This window comes from Buteo buteo, chromosome 9 (genome assembly GCF_964188355.1).
Source record: "Buteo buteo chromosome 9, bButBut1.hap1.1, whole genome shotgun sequence".
NCBI classification, from domain to species: Eukaryota; Metazoa; Chordata; class Aves; order Accipitriformes; family Accipitridae; genus Buteo; species Buteo buteo.
Window position 1 is genome coordinate 1,516,961 of NC_134179.1, and position 21,235 is coordinate 1,538,195.

A 21,235-nucleotide genomic window follows, 5' to 3' on the forward strand; every position below is an offset into this window, starting at 1 on the left:
AACACAGAGATCTGCTCAAGTGGGATTAATAACCTGCACAGTCACTTCTGAGTGTGTGTGTCTGTTCTATCCTAAGAAAGAACTGAACTGAACACTGGAGAAGGAATGATTTGGTTTTTTTACTCTGCTGTGGAAATTAAAAATACACAGAGAGGAATCTCTAATACACAAATTGTGAGAGTCTGCTGCGCTTATGTCCGTTGCAGCTGAATTGCCATCTCACAAAACCTGACCTTCAAAAGTTAGGTTTTATTGGAATGCTTTCTGACAGCCCCGCAGCATTTTGCAGTGTCGCCTTCTGCCAGCACAAGAGGCGGTTATAGTAAAACACAAACGGAGCTGAGCTCCAGCAGTAGATTCCCTTCCTTTATGTCAATTCACTGCTGAACTCCTTTAGGGCATCTCTGTTGTAATGCGAATTTTCGGTGTGATGAACACCCTCATGCGCTCTGGAGAGAGCTCCAATTAAGTTGGGGAATATAGGTAAGTGTCTGACAGGTCAGCTCTCATTAGGCAGTTGTGAATTGTTGTGGGGAGGGGTCGATGTTCCCGAAGCATAGCTATCTGACTGCACTCGTTGCCTGTATCTGTGCAAATACCTGAGCTGCACGCACGCACACAGGAGAGCAAACGACATACAGCCACTAAGGCAGTCGGCTGTGCGGCAGTCTGCAAATACCTGACATCCGCGAGCAGGCAGGAGCAAACCAGCAGCAGTGATGTGCATCCATTGGAAAATCTGACCCTTCTCTTCCCTGTATGCTCCACTGTTGGGCTAGATTTGTCTGCCTCAGTGTTTCTCTTTGCTGTCTGAGCAACAAGCAACGATCTTTGTGCAAAGAAATTGGGGGCATGTTTTTAGAGAGCAGAAATCTTTAAGCGCCATATCTCTCTCTGGAAGCTTGCACGGCTGTTTCTCTTAAGCACCATATGGTGGAAAAGGAGGAAGAACGTTAATCTGCAGTGGTACTAGGGCTGAATTCCTAGTTTGCTTCAAGGCAGCACGTGTCCTTCAGTGGGGACACAAACTGTACAGAGCAGTATCATCACTTCAGTTAGCGTGTGTTGAGCCATCTGCATGGTGGCGCTGGGTCTTGCAGGCTGGTTGACAATAAAAACATTTTTATTTCTCTGGTATATCATTTTAAAACTATTGAAGATGCAGTTCTTTGTAAACCATTTTGTACTTGAGAAGTTAAGAACAGCTGTCTCTTTACCGTATTTAACTGTTCTGGGTGTCACTCTCTCCCCTGCCATCTTTGGGTCTCCTCAACTCCTGCTCGTTACTTTGAGAACGGCTAAGTGGGTCTGGGCAAGTGGAGATTGCTTCACTGTGATACATGAACACACGTTGTGAAGATACCACCTTTGATGGGATGGGAAGCCCTGTTTGATGACAATTCTCTACCATTTCCTTTTGTCCCTTCCTTTCATGTAAACTTCTCATTAACCAAGATAACTTGTTAAGGCACACACTGCACAAAGTCAGGACACTTGCAGGTCAGTCTTGAGAGAGGCAGAGGCCAACTAAGGCAGATAGATCAAGTTGGATTTCCACTATAAGCTTCAGTGATTCCCTGCCAGAACAGGGAAGCAGTTAAAGAGCAAACCCAGTCAGTCTGTAGAGACAAGTCCTTTTAGCAGAGTTTCCAACTCTTGCTGTATAAAGCACTTTCTACCTTAATTCCTTGTGAAAGATTCTGGGAAACATGAGCATAAACCAGAGCATTGAGTAAAGTAAAATCTGAATACTGTGACATCTCTTCTGAGATAAATGACAGGAAAGCGACAGCTGACAACTATGGCCTATTCAGGCAAGCTAAATCCTACCTAGCTTCCTTGTCAAGTGATTCCTCTTGTCTGGCTGCAGGCAGTTCCTCACAGAAGGGCTGTTCAGGTCCTTTGTCAGTCTTCAGGGGCTCTGTATTCTGCCTTGACTAGGCAAAGCAACTGGTCTGAATCTAACATGTTGTGAAAGATGGCAAAGCTTTAATGGAAGGTGTGGCTCTCCCACCTAGGTAACATAAGGAGGTGCGTGACTGAGGTCCCATATTTAAATTAATTTCCTCCACATATGAGGAAGGCTGTAAGTCTGGAGTATGAAGCTGATGTCCACAGATGGCCCCAAAAAATTCAGCACATAGTTTTGAGGCTGGACAGCAGACACTGACATCTGCTGGGCTGGAAAAGAGATGTATGTGGGCTTGCAATTAACTGGATATACTTACTCTGTGACACTTAAGTGTTCTACTACAGCATTCCTTGCCCTCTGGCTGTGTCACAAGCTGACTGCTAATATGTGCTTTTTCTTTCAGAGCCCATTAATAACTTGACTTTTGGTGCTGAGGTCAGTTACATCAGCTTGACGCAGACACCCAGTTCAGCTCCAGGCAAGTTATCTTTGTGATTCTAACTTGAGGGAGGGAAGAAACCCCAAATGATCAAATCTGTGGCATTTTTTTAAATATTAAAATATATGCATTATTTGCAGGGAAGGGAAAGGGTGAGGAAAAGCCGAGAGATATTATCTGTTTGACATCACTAGAGAAACTGTAAGTTCAATGCAGGTCTGAAACAGCAATCACAGTGAGAAAGACTGGTAAAGTGCTTTAAAATAAATGGTCATTCTGCTTCCTTCTTCTAGCCCATCCCTGCCACAGGAATGGAAAGTAGAATCCCCAGCAAGGAAAAAAAGCAGCCAACGTGTCCCTCTGAGACAGTCCCAGCGGAGAGCTCCACTGAAACCAGACAACTGATCCTTTCATTGAACTTTTGTACAGAATCATCATGTTGCTTGAAATCTGTCATTTTCCTCTGTAATTATAAATCATCAAGGGCACATGTCCTGCCTTCCTTATCTATTCTTATTTGGTTTTTACATGAAACTGTCTAGAATGTGGGCATACAAAGCCTGCATTAACACATGTATGTATTATAAGCTGCTGCTGTTGACAAAGCTCGCTGGAGTGCTAGAAAGCTGCAGTATAAGGGGAGGCTTGCTCTTCACTCGCAGGATGTATAATTTGTCCATTTGGAAAAGTAAGGGCATAATGTTGCCACAAGCGTAGCAATAAATGCATTTATCACAGCTTGCAGGGAAGTGAATGGCTCAGCTTATTCACTCAGTCCCTCATTGTCCCTCTTGGTTATATACTGGAGTTGCTTTAATTTGAACAAAGGTAAAACAGCTTGTCACTGCCACACCCCTAAATCTGGTAATTGCACGCTACATCACCTCTTATTTGTTGTGCAAACTCCTGTGTGTATGAACAGCCTTAATGTTCTTTTATATGGAATATTTCCATTCTTGAACTATGTTATTTCCAACTATTAACATTTTATGAAAATAAATGGTTACAGAATTAATTCCACCCACAGCTTCTCCCCTCTTCTTGATGTGACAGAGAAATTATTTTTTTCTATAGATTTCTACAGCCTCTAAGTCTCTTCTACTACATTGCTGGTATCTTAGGCACTCAGTTCAATTAATGTTGGACCCAGCAGCTTTTAAATGTAGACTGTAATTTGACTGCAAGCAGGATATGAGTAACTCACTAAAATCAAGGTTGCTAAGTCATATGCATAGCTTTGTGCTCCACACAGATAATTTATCATAAATACGCTGTGCAAATGGTGGAATCTTGACCATTCCTGAGCCTCTCTGATGCCATGTGAACCCAACTGAAGTTTTTCTGTGGTTAACTTCTATTACAGAGCTCTCACCCTAGATTTCATTGAAACTTGGAAATGGAATCTGTTTTATTCATGCTGGTTTGTCTTACTTGGGTGTGAACAACAGGAACAGAGTAGGCTTTTCCACACAAGTAGAAACAAAGAGGCTGAGCGTGCTTTGGCCACAGCCCTTCCACAGGCACTTGCCTCCCGCACTGGAATCCCATAATTTGCTCTCACTTTCCCTGTGCTGTTTTGAAGATCAGAGAAACCTTCAAGTGAGCTTAAACTTTAGTCTCAAAATCAAAGTCAAAACCTGGGAACAGGAGATGCATAGAATGGCTTTGGCTTAAGCAGTGGTCAGTTATGGCCACATCCAATTATTTTGTACCTTCTCTCCTGCCTTAAAATATTGTTTAACCACTTTGAATGGTAAATTGGAATAGTTTATTTCCTAATCTGTGCTTTTCTAGTTTTTGTTCTGTGCTCGAGCAGCACTGAGATGAGCGCTGTGAGCATTAATCCGTCTTCTCTAGAGAAGAACCAGGGATAGACAAATGTCCAAGAATAAACTTATAAACAGCAGCGTACCTTGGACTTTCTGTAACCTTCAGTCCAATGTAAGTAAATGAGCCCTCTGGCAGAAGAGACTCTCCCTTATTTCACTGAACTGAAAGCAAAAGCCTCCAATAATATGGCTGTTTAAAAAAACAAAACCAAACAAAAAACCCTACAAGAATGCTTTATAGCTTGGTATTTATGTAAAACATTCTTGGCAAAGTTAAACGTAATACATTAGTACAAACCTGAATATTATTCACAATGATACAATGAATTCCATCAATCAGATCTCATGAGCTGTATCAGGGGGATCACCTCCCCTTTTCTCGTTAGAGATGCCACTGTCACATTTTAGAACTGAAAAATAAGTCTTGATTCTTAGCTTGCTGGCTTTTCACATGAAGGCTGCCTTTGGCTCATGGTGAGACTGTAGATTGTGCTCCCATAGCGCCCAGAGCTACCCTGATTCAAACCTTTTCTTTCTGTTATTGTAGGTATCCTAAAAGCAGCATAGAAAAGGAGTAGTGGATATACAGAAGGTGCAAAGGAATGTTATGCTCACTACCATCATAATGATTAGAGGCAGCGTGCAGCCAGTGAACAGTACTGTGTGGCTTGGTTGAAGAGCATGTCTTAAGAAAGTAACCAAATCGGAGTTGCAAGATAGCAGTGGTAATGTCCAAGTTACACAGAGAACATACGGTTATTGCTGCCCCATCCTTATTTTTACTTTCATTAGCAAAAGGAGAAGTGGTAACACTTTGTTTAGGCAAAACAAATGCAGCAATGGCATGTCCAGCGAGGCCCCTAGGAAACAAAGCAGATTAATGCAGAACACTAAAAAATAACACTGACAGTCCAAATCGTCAAGTATCCAAAATACTGTATACAGGAAAAGTTAAGACAACTCAATTCATATTGGAAATACAAGAACACTAAATTATGCTACATTAAAAAAAAAATTCTTAAACCACAGCACAGTTCTAGTGTTGCATCCACATCTTGCAGTCTTATATTAACCAATGCTGTTCAACACTATCAACATGTGTATTTCTGGGAAACACATGTTTCCAATTATTCTCTCTAAAGCCAAGAGAGCTAGATTTGTTTGGGTTTTCTTTTTTCTTTTCTTTTCTTTTCTTTTCTTTTCTTTTCTTTTCTTTTCTTTTCTTTTCTTTTCTTTTCTTTTCTTTTCTTTTCTTTTCTTTTCTTTTCTTTTCTTTTTTCTTTTACCATCTAGAGAAAAGTTGCAATTGACACTACAAAAGTGCTTTTGTATTGAGCTTTTGCTTTCCCAACTTGAGAGACAGTTGCCTTGGCTATGCAGTTTAAACCTGTAAAGTTGCCATAGCTGTGACACTGTGTTAGTGCTTTAGGGAACTTGCAGAGGGGTAGCAAACATTGAAGTCACTCTGTCACCTTGTTGGAACTGAATCCAAAAGCCATCCCTCGATATTTCTTGCAACAACAAAAACAAAGTGTTGGTCACTGGCAAGAAAACTAAGTTTTATATATAAAAAGTTGATAGCTCCTGCCATAAATTTACAAAAACTATCCCTGAGTGACTCTGTTCTGTGTCTGGTAAGACCTCTTGTGACAAGGAAATTGCCGAAGCTATCTTAAGAGGAAAGAGATGCCATTCCACCTGCAGTTTTTTATTATACTTTGTAATAATACTGATATGCTCTGACAGTGCCATACTATAGCAACGTTTGAGCTCCCCTCTGTAGCTTCAAAAGTAAAAAAATAGCTACGTTACTTAAACACTGCTGGCATCACGTATTTACACTTTAAATAGAAATGTTACCTTTTCTGAAGTAATCAAAATATATCTTTGCAAAAAATTTAGAATGTGGGATTTTACAAAATAAATGGAGAAGGTAAAAAGGCTTGAAGATATCTCAGTACCTTTTATGGCAATCTTAGCCCATGAAAGTATTTGGCTTTAATTTTCCTGAAAGGGATGTCTTAGCACTAGGTTCTCTGCCTCTGCTATAAGCCTCTTTAAAACACCAAAAGACGCAAGAGGCAAGCCTGCTTTGTGCAGATTAGAATGAGAGGTTACCTGCGTGCAATGAGTTTTCTATAAAGCAGTGAACAGGAGCAATCCTTCTGGCCTGATGCTGCCTGTGTTTCATGTTAAATGGAGTAACAAGAATTCAGTAAGTTTACAAAAGGGCTGAGAACATTAGTTGCTTTTACTGTATTGGTATCTGTCACTGTAGGCTGTTCAGATACCCCGTTCTGCACCTGAGCAGTCAGAGTCAAAAGCACAAGACAATCACAAATGTGTAAAAGTCACCAGCCAGGCCTAGGCAACAAGCTGCTGAGAGGAAGACTCCCCCTTGCACGGAAAAATCTTATTCTTTGAAGTCCATCTATTGCCGTATCAGCACCTTTTTTTTGTCTACTAGTAGTATGTACTAGTAATGTCTACTACACGTTTACCTAACGCTGTTCCCCTGGTTGGTTTGCACATTGTGGCTGTGTCCCTGCAGCACAAATAGAAGGCAATTCCACAAGCTTCCACAGCCCAGTCTCTTGGGAAGTATTAAAACGCTTCCTTAGTCCAAGGACAGGTTTAGGTGATCCTGTTGGTATCTCCGGAGGCAGGGGAGACGCAAGTTGGGCAGTGAGGAGTTACTTTAAACTTTGGCAAAGAAAAAAAAGATATACAGATAGCTAGCTATCAAGTTCTTGTGTGTTCCCAACTCTTCCAAGCGCACTTAATTCATCTTTTGCTCTTGCTTTGAGTTCCTGGAGGAGGTATTTTCACACTTGCTTTCGCTGGTTTGCAATATTCTTTTGGCGTCTTATATGACAAATGAAGACTTGTGTCTGAAGTCACCCTGCAACAAAACAGTTCTGGATGTAGGAAGGATCTAGCGGCCTTCCGGGCAACTCTTTGTTGCTGCTGCCCCCAATTGCAACACGCCCGTGAAAGGTAGATCCAATCCGTGTAACTTCCAGCATTCTGTCTAGGTAGCATCCCCTTCCAGCTGGTGAGGAGAGGGAGACACCACTCATACCGGCCGGGTGCTCCTTCTGCTGTCCTCTCTTTTACCAAGGCATGGCAGGGGACTTTCTCATTCCCTCTTCAGTATCTCTGCTACTAGGGAGAGGCTTTTTCTGATCTTAAGCTTAGTGATCTATTCAAATCCCAAAAAGCAAATTCTCTTGTAAAAGCATCATGGCCTGCCCACTTAATCCAATGAAACTCATCCTAAGGGGGTCAAGCCATAAGATAACTGAGACAGAGCAGAGCTGCATTTGATCGCTCTTGGCATCAGTCACTTAAGGCAACTTAAACTGTTCATCATTTTGAAGGAAATGACTCAGCCTTCACCCTTCTGTTTTCTCTCTGTTCTATATCCTTGCCTCTGAGTGGTGCCCACTCTAAGAAAGTCTGTAGGCCCTAAAAAAGCTAGTAGTCCTCTGCCCACCCTCTTCCTCTCCTAAACAGAGAGATGTTAAATGCAAATCATTTGTTACCTCATCATCTGTCCGGATATAGTTAACACCATCAGGTTTTGCTGGAGTCTTGTAGCTGAAATAAAGGAAAAGATCTCATTTCTGGGACAAGAAGACTGCAGGATTTGGGAGGGGAGGTGCTGAGAAAGATGAAAATGAGGAAGAACAGCCGAATGAAAAGAAAGCAGGGAGAAACGCAGCTCATTGCTCAAACGATAGCTCTGCTTATTCCATCATGCATCGCGACTAGGATTTTTTCTAAATTCCCCTTTAGTACAGGGTAAAAAAATTGCTGTATGTTTCCACAAGACTAACTCTGCAAAGAGATTAACTGATTCTTTTCTGGGCTCTCCTGCTCTGGTCCCTGTGCACTACCTTTCTGTGCGCCTCCTGCATTGTTTCCTGTGGCAATTATAAAGTTCATTTTAAACCTTCACTGCCAGATGCCTTCAGCATTTTCCTTAGTTATAAGGAAGCGCCACTTGTTTGCAATCCCATATGAATTCGGAATTTATATACGACTGTCAAGTCCAGTGTATGCCAACCCTCAGCTGCATTTAAATAGGATATTTGGAGCTTTTTCTGAAAAACAAACCAAACCAAACAAAAAAAGACAGGACTTCTGCTGAGAAGCGACATTTAACATGGCACAGATCTATCTGGTGAGAATCTTGGGTTTACATATATTATCTCTTCTACAGATTCTGTAAGGACATCAAAGCTTGTGTCTGATGCTAATGCTGTTAACGTTTCAATGTGCATTCTAAAATGGTTGTTTTTAATCCCAAATTTAGGTTCTCACTAGTGAGATTTCCTGTAGAGAGCCTACTCTTCTGCATATATTTTCTATGCACGTCCTGATGCTTTAAACTAATTGTGCAGTGAGCTCTGTTCATTAAATTGTAGACCTCATTATACCCACAGCACATAACCTATTGGACAAATACCTGTAGGCATTTAATCGTGCTGGTTCCCCCTTCCCGTGCAAAGTACGAGGACATCAGAGCACAGCTATCACTCCTCTGTCTGGTCTTGGCAGCAAGCACAAGAGGAGCCATACCAAAATTCCCCCTTAGGCAAATAAACCTTCACCATGGTGCAGGGCTTACAGCGGCGGATTGGATTCTTCCAAGAACTGGGTTGGCCTGTAGTCTTTGGTAGGGAACTAGGAAGAACTATGTCCAAGTCAGGCACTGAAATGCATTTCAGCCACCAATTTCTGGCGTCCTTCAGACTACTTCATGCTAGCTGCGGGCGCAGGGACTTGTATAGGAACACTTTGGATCCCAGCTTACCTTTCCCCACTCTCTTTGCTGTTTGCAAAGTAACCCCTTCTGTAGGCGCAGCAGATACCAAGAGTGATGAGCACCAGAACTGCTACGACCACCAGGACTCCACCGATTATCCCACCAATATTGAGGTCATCTGGCAAAGAGAGAAGTTCTCATTCAGTATTTCTTTAAGGCAGTAGCAATATTCTATCTTTACGTACACTGGAATGACATATCCTGAATATTTTAAGCAAACCCCAATAATTCATAGGGAACTAGTGAGTCCCTGACTCCAAGAATAAAACCGTGCAGGAACCTGAACAGTGTTTTAATGTTTCCCTGAATTTTTAGATTTTCCGTCTTCCTGTGTTGGGGGCTCTGAGAAAGCAGGAAAGACTTAATGCTCTAGGATGTCCCCCTTCTTCCCCTATGGTGATGACAATTTATTTATGGTGATATATTAATAAACATTGGTGAAAAGTACGTAGAGCCACTCACAGACTTCCATCTCCTGCTCCTCACACTTGGCAAAGCCAGCATCGTTTGTTGCTATGCAGGAGTAACGGCCCGTGTCGCCTTTGTGCACGGCATGGAAAACCTGGTGAGGAGAAAAGGCAGGGGAGCAGGACGTGAGAGACAGAAGGCACCGTGAGGGAAAGCATAAGGATGTACAAGCAACTCTCCATCGCCCAGGCTTCACAGCGGGCTGTGAGACACCTTCCTTCCCTCTTTCTAAAAAGGCATGTGGTATCGGCAGTGATCAAAACCATCTTCTTCCATCATTGATCTTCCCTTTCTCACGTCATTCAGATCCTAGAACACCTAACCTTCTTCAAATTATACCTTCCTGGAAAGCCATGCAATGACTTTTTTCTTTTACAAGCGACCTTAAAAATAACCTGTGCAGCAAAATACATCTCCGATATGTCTGTAAGGGCATTACCAGAGTGCCTGTGGTGGGGTTCAAGGTATAGGAGGAATTCTGGAACTTGGCATTTGATTTCGTGTCTGGTGATAAAGGTTCACTGTTGCGGTACCAGCTGTAAGTGGACTTTGGGTAACCTTCATTCTCATGGCAGTGAAGAGAGGCTGTCTTCCCAACAGGTACAGCTTTAGGCACAGTGCATCTAGGAGTCATAGGTTTCACTGTGGGAAAGACACAGACCACGTGAATGGCACTGCTCAGTAGAACTAAATAATTTCCGACATACTTTCTAAGATGGCTGTGCTACAAAGGCATTGAAACTTTCTGCTATTTCCAGCTGGCTTTAAACAACAAATTCCAGAGTCTGTTGAGTGCCACTGTTTCAACTCTGGGAAGACTCACAGCCTCTTCTTTTAGCTAGCAGTGCTTGCAGAGGTATCTGGACTTAAAGTAATACCTTGGACTGTAAGCTGGATATTAATCTCATCTATGGTTTTAGTATCAGAAGGTGCTGCCACTTCGCAGCGGTATGTGGCAGTGTCCATCCGGGTGGTGTTTTTAATCACCAGCGATGTCCGGCTCAGAATTTCTGCACGAGTTGCAAAGTCTCCTGATACAGAGGGAAGAGAGAGAAAAATTTCAGGGTAGTCACACAGACTAACTTTAGGTATCTGAATTAAGTGGTTGATCTTGGACTCTTTCTGGGGTCACGAGAACCACCTAAAGGGAACTTGATGCTTGAAAGGTAAAAGCCTTCCTTTCGCTAGTGATCGCAAAGGAAACCAATGCTGCTAACCGTCTAAGAGGATGAAAAGGAAAGCACCACCCCAAATCTCAAAAACTGGCAAAAATGGACTTCCAAGATAGCCTCAGGTCTTATCTCCTTTGGAAGATTCATTTGGATGTGGCTGTTGATCTCATCTAAAGCGCTGGAGTAATTCCAGATGGAGTTAAGCACTACTGGCAGTCCTGTGTTTCAGATTCACTGTCAAGCCAGAGTCTGCTTCTAATCACAGGCTCCCAGGATGCTGCAAAGCACTGTGCTACCTCAGCAGTAAGCGCTGACAGCTCAAGACACAGATCCTTTCTGAAGTGCAGGTGGAGCCCTCAGGTGTCATACGGAAAGACAGGAGGGGTCAGTGTCTGGTCCTGAGAGCTCAGACACCCAGTGACCATGCGAGCACCAACAGGGTCTGGAGAAGGGAAGCTGTAGCATTTGCTTTCCTACCCAAGAAGTATCTCCTACCTAGGATCTCACTCCAGCTCTTTGTGGCTCCCTACTGTGAACTGTCAATAATGAGGGCAGAGAGCAAAGAACATCCTGCTCTCTCTCCATCTTGTACTTCAACTGCTGAACTCTAGTTCCAGAAGAAAGCAGCAAGACAGCCAGACGTCCTGCCTTTTACAGACTTGTTTGTTCTCAGCTGTATTGTTTCTGAGGCTGTTTTGGAAGTCTAAGAACAATGAATCTTCATACCCTGCATTTTATTGTCAAAAAATACATAAGAGGTTTCGCCATCTCGGATTTTCTTCCACTCGATTCTGGGATCTGGTGTTATGGTGGATTTAATGATGCAGGACAGCTCAACACCTAGCAGGAGAAATAAAGGAAATACAGATTAATAGGAAGCAGCTGTATTTTTGCTCTGCTTTAAGCAGTCTTGTGCAGTGTTTTATTAGGAGATGCTGCCCACAAAGCAAAGCCTTCTCTTTCATCTGCCTCACAAACAGAAACACTGCTGGATTCCAGAAGCTATTGGGGAAGATGGATTTTGGCCAGCAAAAATAATAGTCGAACAGATATCAACTATGGAGAGAAATGAACACACTGTTCTCTACAGGCTCTAACTTATGCCAAACAAGACCTTATGACAGGGTGAGTCCACAGCACTGTCTTGCTGCTAATCAGAGCCTACAATGTGAGTCAGGGATGCAGAATCTCCCTGGGTGGTGTCTGGTAATGTACTGAGGACCACAATGCCCGAGGACAAATTCAGCAAACCCCCTCCCCTTTGAAGGAGGCATCGTCATCTCCATCTCCTCTACAGAAGAGGGCATTGCAGCAGGGTTGAGAAGTGGCTTACCCAGTATCGCACTGCACGTCTGTAGAGGGCCAAGATAAAACAGAAATTTCCCGACCCCCTTTTCAGTATATTAATTGCAAGGTGACCGCCCTTCCTTCTTTTGGGATCCAGTTCAAAAAAGCACTTAGGCAGACACTTTGCAATGCCAATGGCTTGCAGGGGACTTCAATAAACCATTTCAGTCAAGTGCTTTGCTAAACAGGGAGCGATACAGACACATTCTTAAGCACTTTTCTGAATCTCAGGCTCTCGGTAGTCCTGCCTCCCCCAAGAAACCAGATAACATGAGCAACAGCAAAATTTTTCTCAATTGTTTGGACTGATGCAAATCCCCAGGCAGAGGGCAGTGCAGCCATCACGTCAACCAGCCAGCGGTCCCCCGCAGCACTCACTCTGGAATTCCTGCACCACGGGCTTGGTGTTGCTGGATGTCAGTTCCACAGCCAAGAGTCTGCAGCCTGGAAAAACAAACAGAAGGTAATAAGAAATAGCACAGCTCATAAGTCACCCAGCTAAAAACACACTGTCTGCTGAGAAATCTTCTCGGCTAGCTACAAGGACTAACTTCCCTAGATAAAACCTATTCCTAGCTACTAACGCCAGTCCAGCAGGCCTAAGTTTATTTAGGAGTTGTGGTGTAAACACAGGAAAATGCAATTGCTAGAAGTAGCAATTAAAGAGGAGGATTAACATAATGGCACAAAAATAGTGCCAGCACAAGCCATTTCCTTGTGTCTTATGCTTATTTAGATGGCAAAGGAACTCTGATAATGCAAGAGTGAAAGTATTACTTGGCAAATTAATTTGATGAACAGGAAAGGACAGGAAGCAGACCAACCTCAAGAGTTCCAGTCACTTCCTAGAAGATGAAATGTGCCAGGCCTCTAACATATGCTGATCACATCTTCTTCAAGTATTTTAAGACTCAGCGTGGTAACGTAAAATGTGAGGTAGTAAATCATGAAAGGACTGCGATTCAGGAGAAAACAGAGGAGTTCAGCCCTTTGGGTAGAGTCCCAGCCAGGCTGACACTGGGACAAAAGTTCAATCACACACAAGGTATCCTTATACCACAAGCTACTTCCCTCTACATCCTTGCTCTGAGCACCAAAATATTTCCAATTAATACACCCATTTTCCCTCTTTCGCCTATTATTTGACTTTGAAAAATCTGCCTCCCCTGTCTTTTCTGCTGTGCCTTTCATCGGAACAGGTACCAACAACATGCATACGCTACTGGATACCCGCACTCACCAACAACTCTCTTGAGGGAGAAGGAAACAAGCTGGCAGTTTCCAGCACGGCGCAGTAGGAAGAAAGCAAACCAGACAGCAGAGGCAAGCCGTGCCTTCATCATAGAGGATATTTTGGAACTGGGTATTTTGGTTGTCGCAAAGCCCATCACCTCGCAGTCAGACTATGGTATTCACAAAACACAGGCTGCTCCAAAGCCCTGTCTTACAGGAGGAGGATACGTACTATAATCGGTGCCAAATAATCAGCTACAGGGATACACCATGGCCCCATATGCAACCTTGCTGTTACAAATCCAACCAGAAGTTTGTTGAAATCTAAGGGAGGATGCCCACTGACTTCACTGGGCATTCAATCAAACAGCAAGTTAAAGATGATGGAAACCAGTGCCTCAGGGACACGAGAAGAGATGTATCTAAAGGTTACGACTGTCATACTCTGAGCAAAAAAGTCGTAACAAACCTGAAGAGAAAGCAGAAAAGGCAGCTGAAGGGAGATGTGAAGAAAGAAAGGATGTTCAGCATCATGACAGACAGTTGGAAATTCCTGTGTGCTGGCCTTCAGGGTGGAAAACTTTTGGACAGACAGAATCTGACAATGCAGGGGCAAAATCCCTCTGGTGGTGTGGATCAGACAGCGTAGCAGAGCAAGGCAGCAGTCTGAGAAATACCCAAGAGCTGCGAAGTCACTCCCACTGAGAGCTCAAGGGTCTTGAACACCTAAAATCCTTTCAGTATTTTTTAAATGTTCCCTGCTGATTCTCGTCCCTCATTGTTAAATGCTGACACTTTCCTTGGTGCCTTGGCTCTCAGTGCTTATACCCCAAAGACCACAGGGGAGAGGTGGAGCTTGGCACGGTTCAGAAGCTACCTTTGTACACAAAAATAACTGTTATTCACATAAAAGCCACCGGCTAATGCAAACTAATAGTTGGCCCAGCCAAAACTGCTCTTAGCAGGTCCTATCCACCCTTCCCCCATCTGCACTTCAGACATTCACGCAGCATTTGGGAGAAATCCAATATTGAACTAAGACGACAGTGCTCTGGACTATAACGTAGCTGTTTGGGAGAAGTCTTCTGTATCAGAGCTGAAAGGAGTCACAGGGCTGTGCAGTGAGCACTTTGCTTTCAGTCTGCTTATGCTTTACTTCAGAGAGCCAGGAGAATGCCATCTCCAGAGCTGGCTCCCAGCAGGCTGCAGCAGGTGCTCTGGTCTGGGTTGGTTTCAGTCAGGATGTGGTCTAAGCAACCACGAGTGATTTGTTCAAGTCTGCAATGAAAGAGGGTCCGTTTTCATCAGGCCTGGTGCTTCCAGACTTACTCCTTGAAGAAAAGTAATGACGCCACAAGACGCTGACATGTTCGCTTCCCTCCGTTCGTCCTTTGATCCTCTCAGGTGTTCTGTCTGGGGTTGTGATCCTTGCTTTGCTCCCTCATGAGCATAAACAGATTTCACTCATCCCAGCAAAACCCCAGAGCATTAGAAGCAGCTAGTCACCACAAGACAAGAAAACAATCTTGGGAAAATCCTTTTGAAATCTTTGGACGGGTTTTCAACAATAGCGTAGGGCGCTTCTTACCAACGAGGCATTTGATTGCTTCTGCTGTGCAATTCCTGCTTCTGGAACCAAGAGAGCTTTTCTGGAGGACCCAGGCTTGAGCACTCAGCTTAACTGTGGAGATGCTGGCTGGCCTTCTGCTTGGGACGGGTGGCCCCGATAATGCGCGTTTGGCTCAGGTTTCAAAAAGGGGGAAATTGGAGGTTCTGCCTTCTTCACAGACAGCACCCTCCTTCAGCAGGGAACTGCACTACACGTCTACAAATGACAGCTTTCTTCCAAGACCTGAAGTAGCAGAGGACTCTAGAGAGTTGCACTGCACCTGAAGAGCTGCAGAAGGCATCTTGCACAGCGTCTATCTGGTCTGTACTATCCTATAAATCTCCATTTTCGAAAAGCTAGAGAAAGATGAGGAGGGAAAAGGTTCCTCGTTCCTTAAAGGAAACTCGATGTACCAGTTTGGTCTTTGTTATACATTCTTGCTTACACAAGATCTTTTCTCAGAAAAATTGTGTCCCATCAAGTAGATAGCGTGGTAACAGTCCTACTGAAGTACATCTACTGTAGCTACAATTCAAGTTCTGTTGAAGCTGGAGACAGTAATACCACACTGTCGTGTTACTCTGAAGGAGTTACGAATCCAGAAGTACTCACTCTGAGACAGTGGGACTCCATCAAACTCCGGCCCCATCTCATTTCTCGGAAATTGTTCACAGCAGGCTTTTTCCCACCCACTAAACACGAGAGATTTAGGCCTATCCCTCAGGCACAAAGCAGGATGTCAACAAATTTTAGACAAAAGCTGGGTCCTTGGAGACTGTGTGAGAGGTTCTGACATTATTACATGGATTGACCGTGGGCAGAGATCAATGTGGCTGCTTAAATGACTGCTGAGACAGATTTATTCTTCTGTGTGTGGCAGAGGAATACTGCAAGCAGCATGTTCTAAATTGCAAGAAAGCTACAACTATGCAGGGAGCAACCCAACCCAAAAACCTCAAATGACCATACAGATTGTAGAGCAGGAACAGAACACCTTTCCAGCTCTTCTTGGCATTACTTTGGGGTGTCCCTTGTTCTCCAGACTCCCTGGGGCTGGAGGAATCTGCACCAAGCCGGTGCTTCCCAGCTGTTAGCACTCTCCTGTTCAAGGAGCTGGGGCATCTGTGCTATGTCACATTTCCCTGCTGTTGGCAAGTGTGGTCTCTTTGGTGACCACACGCTTATGGGTCGCTTTGTTTTGCGTGTTAAATCATCGTTAGTGGCAACTGCCACCTTTTAGAAAGAGTATTCCAAAGATGTTCCTGTAGGCTTCTTTCAGCCCAGTGCAAATAAGCAGGAAAGGGTTTGTGTTATGTAAATCTCCCTTTAAAGGCCTCAGCACCCAGGATTTGGAGAACAGCCGGGCATAGACATGCATTCCTTTCCAGAGCAGTATGCATGCCACAACAGACGCACCTACCAGATCTGTATGTGCTACATCTCCGAATACCTACCAGATCTGTATGTGCTACAGACTCAGCCAGACATATGGTTGAATCCCAAATGCCATCAGTTCTCCAAAATAGAATCCAGGACAAGGCAGTGAAGTCTATAGCATATTCTTATGGCACCTCTTTGAGCTAAAGAGATCCAGCCCATGCTTGTTACTGTGACTCATGTTATCTGAATCATTTTAAAATGCTACACTGAAACTATAGTTTCAGAAAAACCCTAGCAGCTTTATAGACAACTATACTGCATTAAATCTCCTCTCTCTGTACCAGGTTTAAAGCAAAGTGTGACCTTCCATCTCCTTCCGCCCCAATCTCTTCTCTGTTTAAAAGCTCTAGGCAGAAATTTGAAGAGGAGGTGAAATACTGCTGAAGTATTACAGGCAAGGTAAAAAGGATGACCAGGAAACAGTTCAAGTAAGTTGCTGCCAACAGTCTATGCTGCAGTATCGTTCCATGCTGCTTTGCCGATATTGCAGTTATCTGATACGGTAATTTTAGTTAATGCACTGTCAGGCACAAGCAGTACGAAAACATGCAGCTGTATTTAAACACCTGCCCACTAAAGCAACAAAAATATGCCTTGCTTGAGGTGTCTATCATCACTAAGCCATTGCTTGATTTGCAATTCAAAGTGCATCTAAGCCATGTGGGAATGCTGCTATAAACCACACGCCTTGTTAAGCATCTTTGCTTTCTGGATGGTTACTCTGTGTAGCAGGAGTGCTACCGAGTGAGAGCGAGTGATATATTGTTAGGTGTTAGAAACATGTTAGCTGAACCCTCTGCATGTCAGCATGTTTATGACTGCTAGTTTGGAGATGCCCCCAGAGCATCCCTCCTCAATACTGTGAGCTGCAGTGAAAGAAAGGGTGACAAGGACAGCACGGCGCAGATGATCAAAGCAGCAGGCAGGAGACGAGCATTGCTGTTAAGGGCAGCCCAGCTGACCCCAGGACTGTCCCTGCCTGCCTTAGAAGTGGTGTGCGTATGCAGGAGAGAGGAAGCTAACTGTTAAATGTGTGCGAAACCTCCAGAGGAAGAGCAGAGGAAGCCACGCAGTGCTGGACTGGATAAGACAAGGGAGAGGGAAGCCAGGTTTCTGCCCTCAGCTTATTTTGAGGAAATCACCATAAACCCTAACTTTCAGAAACATCTGACCATCTGCACCTCAAAACATCCGTCCTTTTGTCTCTCGGTGCTTCAGGCTTTTTATCCTCCCTCCTCTCTATCCTCTGTGCATCTCACTGTGATTCCACAACCCAACTCGTGCCAGCGTAGACAAGGCGGTGTGGGATAGGCAACACGGTATGGCATAGGGACGAGACACCAAAAAATGCGTAACCCGCTCTGTTAGGTTTTGGAGGGTTTTTTGCCCAACTGTCGTTTGGCTGGTGTTTTGGGAATAGCTTCGGGGACTTAAATGTACTTGTGATATATAAAGACCAGATTTATCAAGGGTGCATCAGAGTTTTGTCGTACTTGGTCTTCACTTTCAGACCTTGCCTCCAGTCCAAGGATCTGGCTGTATGTTTGCTCTGGCATCCCAGCTGCAGGTTAAAAGCCCCTTTGAGCTAATACAAGGGAGGAGGCAGGTGGACCATGCTGGTCAAGTGACCAGAGCAAGCTGCGTGCCTTTCTTTTATTCCAGTTTTCCATGGCACGTCCCAACATCAGCAAGCCAAGCCTGGTGGGCTGCCCTGCTAGAGAACAATGTAGATGTGCAGCGAGAGACTAGCGAACAAAAGCTTAGGAGTGTCTCCATTCAAATTAAGTAACAGATGGACCTGGTCTGTGTGGGAGCTGATAACGGTTATAAAAAGGCCATCACCAGACTGTGGCCAGCCCACCCTGGAAAAAACCCACTCAGTCGTAAATCCTCTGTGCTGTTATAGCTGCTTGAGCTAGTAAGGCTTTATTTTTACCAGCTATCATGAAACAGCATGACTTATTTTAGATGCATGGCTTGTACTGCTCAGTGAAAAGGGTGCCAACTCTCCGAGAGGCACCTACAAACAGAGGAGATGTGCCCGCCTGGGCAGGGAACGTGAAGCATAATTAACCTAGAGAAGGCAAATGCAACATTACAGAGCAGAGTTTGGCATTCCACGTGGTTCTGACTTTTGCTTTTCTCCTCTCTTAGGTAGCTAGCTGATGGCACTCGTTTCTTCTGAAATGCTGGTAAGGGAGTCTCTGGTGGTCTCAGTGGGACCAGGACCCCACAGGACAAAGTTGTGTGGAAGACCATTGAGTATTCGCATTCATCTGAAGATGCAAGAATTCCAGATTTTGCTCTTAATTCACTCTCTTCCTGCTCACCACTAGACAAGGCAAGGAGACGCCTGTCTGTGAATAAAGTATGTACAGTTCTGGAACAAAATCTTAACCTGTTTAAATCTCCTGATTTAAACTGGCACCTTAAAGACCCGACTGTATTTGCTGCAGAGAAGGCCCATTAGCATCCAGACCATGCACGCAGTCTTTTTTCCTTCTTCCCCCCCGCCCTTTTGGGCAGGAGGATTTACTGTTCTACCTTCTAATGAGACTGCAAAGCCATGGGTATACACACAGCCTACACACCCACACTCAGCAGCGAAACAGGTTGCTATCAAGGAGATAGGGAGCCCTCCTAAGACAAAAGCCTCTCTGTAAAGCAGCCTCCTTCCGCAGACAAACATTCCTCCTCTCTCCCATGCAGGGAGGGCAGCGTAGGTGTTGCCTGGTGAAGACCGCACACTGCTTTCTGATGGTTTCCCAAAGTTTGGTTTCGTCACGTTGGGATGCAGCTGCAGACACGCTGCTTCAAATATCCATCTGACAAGGGCTTCTGGAGGCAAGAATTTCGCAATCTTTGGTTGCCGTTTTGCTCATGGCACTGCAGCATGTTTAGAGATGAGATATTAAGGCCCTGCATATCTGCACCTTCGCAAATGTGAGACAGCCTATTCTCAGATCAGATCTGCACGCCACCCACTTTGCAAATCCTTAGGTCCTTGCGAGGAGAAGGCATCATGAGCCATGCTCCAGAGCTGCCCGAACAGGGAGAGTTCAAGCTTACTCACAGTCTTAGCCTAAGTCTGAGCTCTTGGCTGGAGACGTTGAGCTTGGACCACGTCCACTAGCAGGTTCTCATGCTCTGCTCTCCCTAAGGGAGCACAGATGGTTCAGGAGAGAGCCGGAGCTGAGCCAACGGCTGGCAACCTGGGGAGAAAGCTCCCAGGTTGAAGGGCCTAGCACGCTTCGCCCATTTTATTGAAATAGCTTTCCACCCACCAGAACAGACACGGCTCGAGAGACCAAGAGTCGGCTCCACAAAGGTATCTAAATGCTGTTGACCTCAAGGGGAAGATGGGCATTTAATGCTTTGCAGATGTGGCTGGACGTGCCTTGCCCAACACCTTAATCTGCGCACGATCTGGTCCTAGCTCTCCTGTTTTCCCAAGCTCACACCCCGGTTTCTGGCTCTTCTCCTGGAAAGCACTGAATGTACGTGCAAGATGGGAAGGAAGCAATGCTTTGGGTGGATGACTAATACCTAATACTTAAACGAGTTTAAAAGATGGAAGCAGCAAGGGCTAGAGAGTTTCCAGCATGTCAGATTGCCTCTCTTTCTGTAATATATTTCAGGCCACCTTCAGCTCAAAGAAAAGATGGAAAGAGCTAGAATTTGCCCCTCAAAATCTGGGATGAAGGGTAACGGAGAGGGAACAGAAAGGTAACATGAATAGGAAAGCCATGCATAGAAAGGGCTATTACCAGACCTTGCATTCCTGAACTGCTTCTCCCTTCCCAAGAAAGGAACGTGAGGCTGAACCGAAAGCCTCATTTTCCTTGGGTAAGCAACGGGGAATAGGGTAAGAAACAGGGAACAAGCTTCTGCATTGCATTAGATACCACTAACCAGGGAACTGAAGTCCTGCCCAGGTCGTTTTTTTTGCCTTGCTACTGTCCTCTGAGGTCAAGCCCCTTCCACAGATGCTTTGGGCTTGCAACGTTACGCTGATGCTCCAGGAGGAAAAAACAGGGGCAGGTGGCCTTTCTGTGTGGCTCTGAGGGAAGGCCATTAGGCAGGAGAGCTTCTAATTATGTCTGCACCAAGTCTTTGGCAAAAGCCAGAAGAGAAATAAGGCAACAAGGAAACAATTACAGATCACTTGGCTAGGAATATATCAAAACAGTCACATTGTGCAGAGCGCTGTTCTCGCCATTTTCATTAACAAATGGACAGCATAATTACATCTCCAAACTGGTCTGGCTCACAGCCAATACGGACCAGGAAAATCAGTGCATTCACAGAAAATGGGACACGAGGGGATCTCAGGAGGTCAGCTCATCCCCACCTCTGCTTTTGGGCACGAAAACCCAAGGAGTACAACTGACTGGACCTCTGGGTGTCTGCTGAGGTTCTCACATGCAGTGCTTCCCCATGATCGTTTTCATCTGTTAGAATGCTGCACATTTATCAGTTAAGCCTCATCCCTTCCAATTCAATGTTTCCTGCGATTCAGTAAGGATGTACAGTTCCAGTTCACTGGAGGAAAAAACTGAGGAATGGGAAGTCACAGGAAGAGTAAGGAACACACCACCTCAGCCAGCAGTGGATATACCATTCTATGATCTGTTTACTGGATGAGAGTGCCTTACAAAAAGCAAAAGCAAAGGCCAGGAACAAAAACGGTGAGCACTGAAGAGAAGGGGGAATATTTGCACAGGGCAGATTTGAAACCAACCCTTCCTGCCTATTCCCACTTGCCTTCCATTGTTTCCCCAGCCAGCCCCAAGAATTGCCACACAGGCACATCCTACGTTACTTCTCACTTCAGCAAGTCCCTTTCCTCCCAAAAGTGGCAGATGCTGATACCAAATTAGTGCAAAGTGGGAGGTAACCAGCAGATAACTGTGATAAGAGCCAGGGGCGATGGTCTTCCTCCTGTCCTCTCCCTT

The 21,235-nt window shown here is 44.6% G+C and overlaps 2 protein-coding genes across 7 annotated transcripts in view; one reads left to right on the top strand and one right to left on the bottom strand.

Moving 5' to 3' along the window:
• NCAPD3 (non-SMC condensin II complex subunit D3) overlaps positions 1-3,402 on the top strand; it is a 28,750-nt gene extending 25,348 nt beyond the window's left edge. For 5 of the 6 annotated variants that reach the window (XM_075034858.1, XM_075034859.1, XM_075034860.1 and 2 more), the window contains 3 exons: positions 2,316-2,390; positions 2,492-2,552; positions 2,645-3,402. In XM_075034858.1, coding sequence (XP_074890959.1) covers positions 2,316-2,390; positions 2,492-2,552; positions 2,645-2,756 — 248 coding nt within the window. In that variant the 3' untranslated portion in view covers positions 2,757-3,402. The remainder of the gene's footprint in view (positions 1-2,315; positions 2,391-2,491; positions 2,553-2,644) is intronic. The other variant, XR_012651473.1, reaches the window with a different exon arrangement.
• Positions 3,403-4,414: 1,012 nt separating this feature from the next.
• Positions 4,415-21,235, bottom strand: part of JAM3 (junctional adhesion molecule 3) — a 32,132-nt gene continuing 15,311 nt past the window's right edge. Inside the window, exons 2-9 of the mRNA XM_075034862.1 lie at positions 12,377-12,442; positions 11,378-11,491; positions 10,358-10,510; positions 9,919-10,121; positions 9,474-9,573; positions 9,000-9,129; positions 7,726-7,780; positions 4,415-7,082 (exon numbers count right to left, since the gene is read on the bottom strand). Of these exons, the coding sequence (XP_074890963.1) occupies positions 7,047-7,082; positions 7,726-7,780; positions 9,000-9,129; positions 9,474-9,573; positions 9,919-10,121; positions 10,358-10,510; positions 11,378-11,491; positions 12,377-12,442 (857 nt within the window). The 3' untranslated portion in view covers positions 4,415-7,046. The remainder of the gene's footprint in view (positions 7,083-7,725; positions 7,781-8,999; positions 9,130-9,473; positions 9,574-9,918; positions 10,122-10,357; positions 10,511-11,377; positions 11,492-12,376; positions 12,443-21,235) is intronic.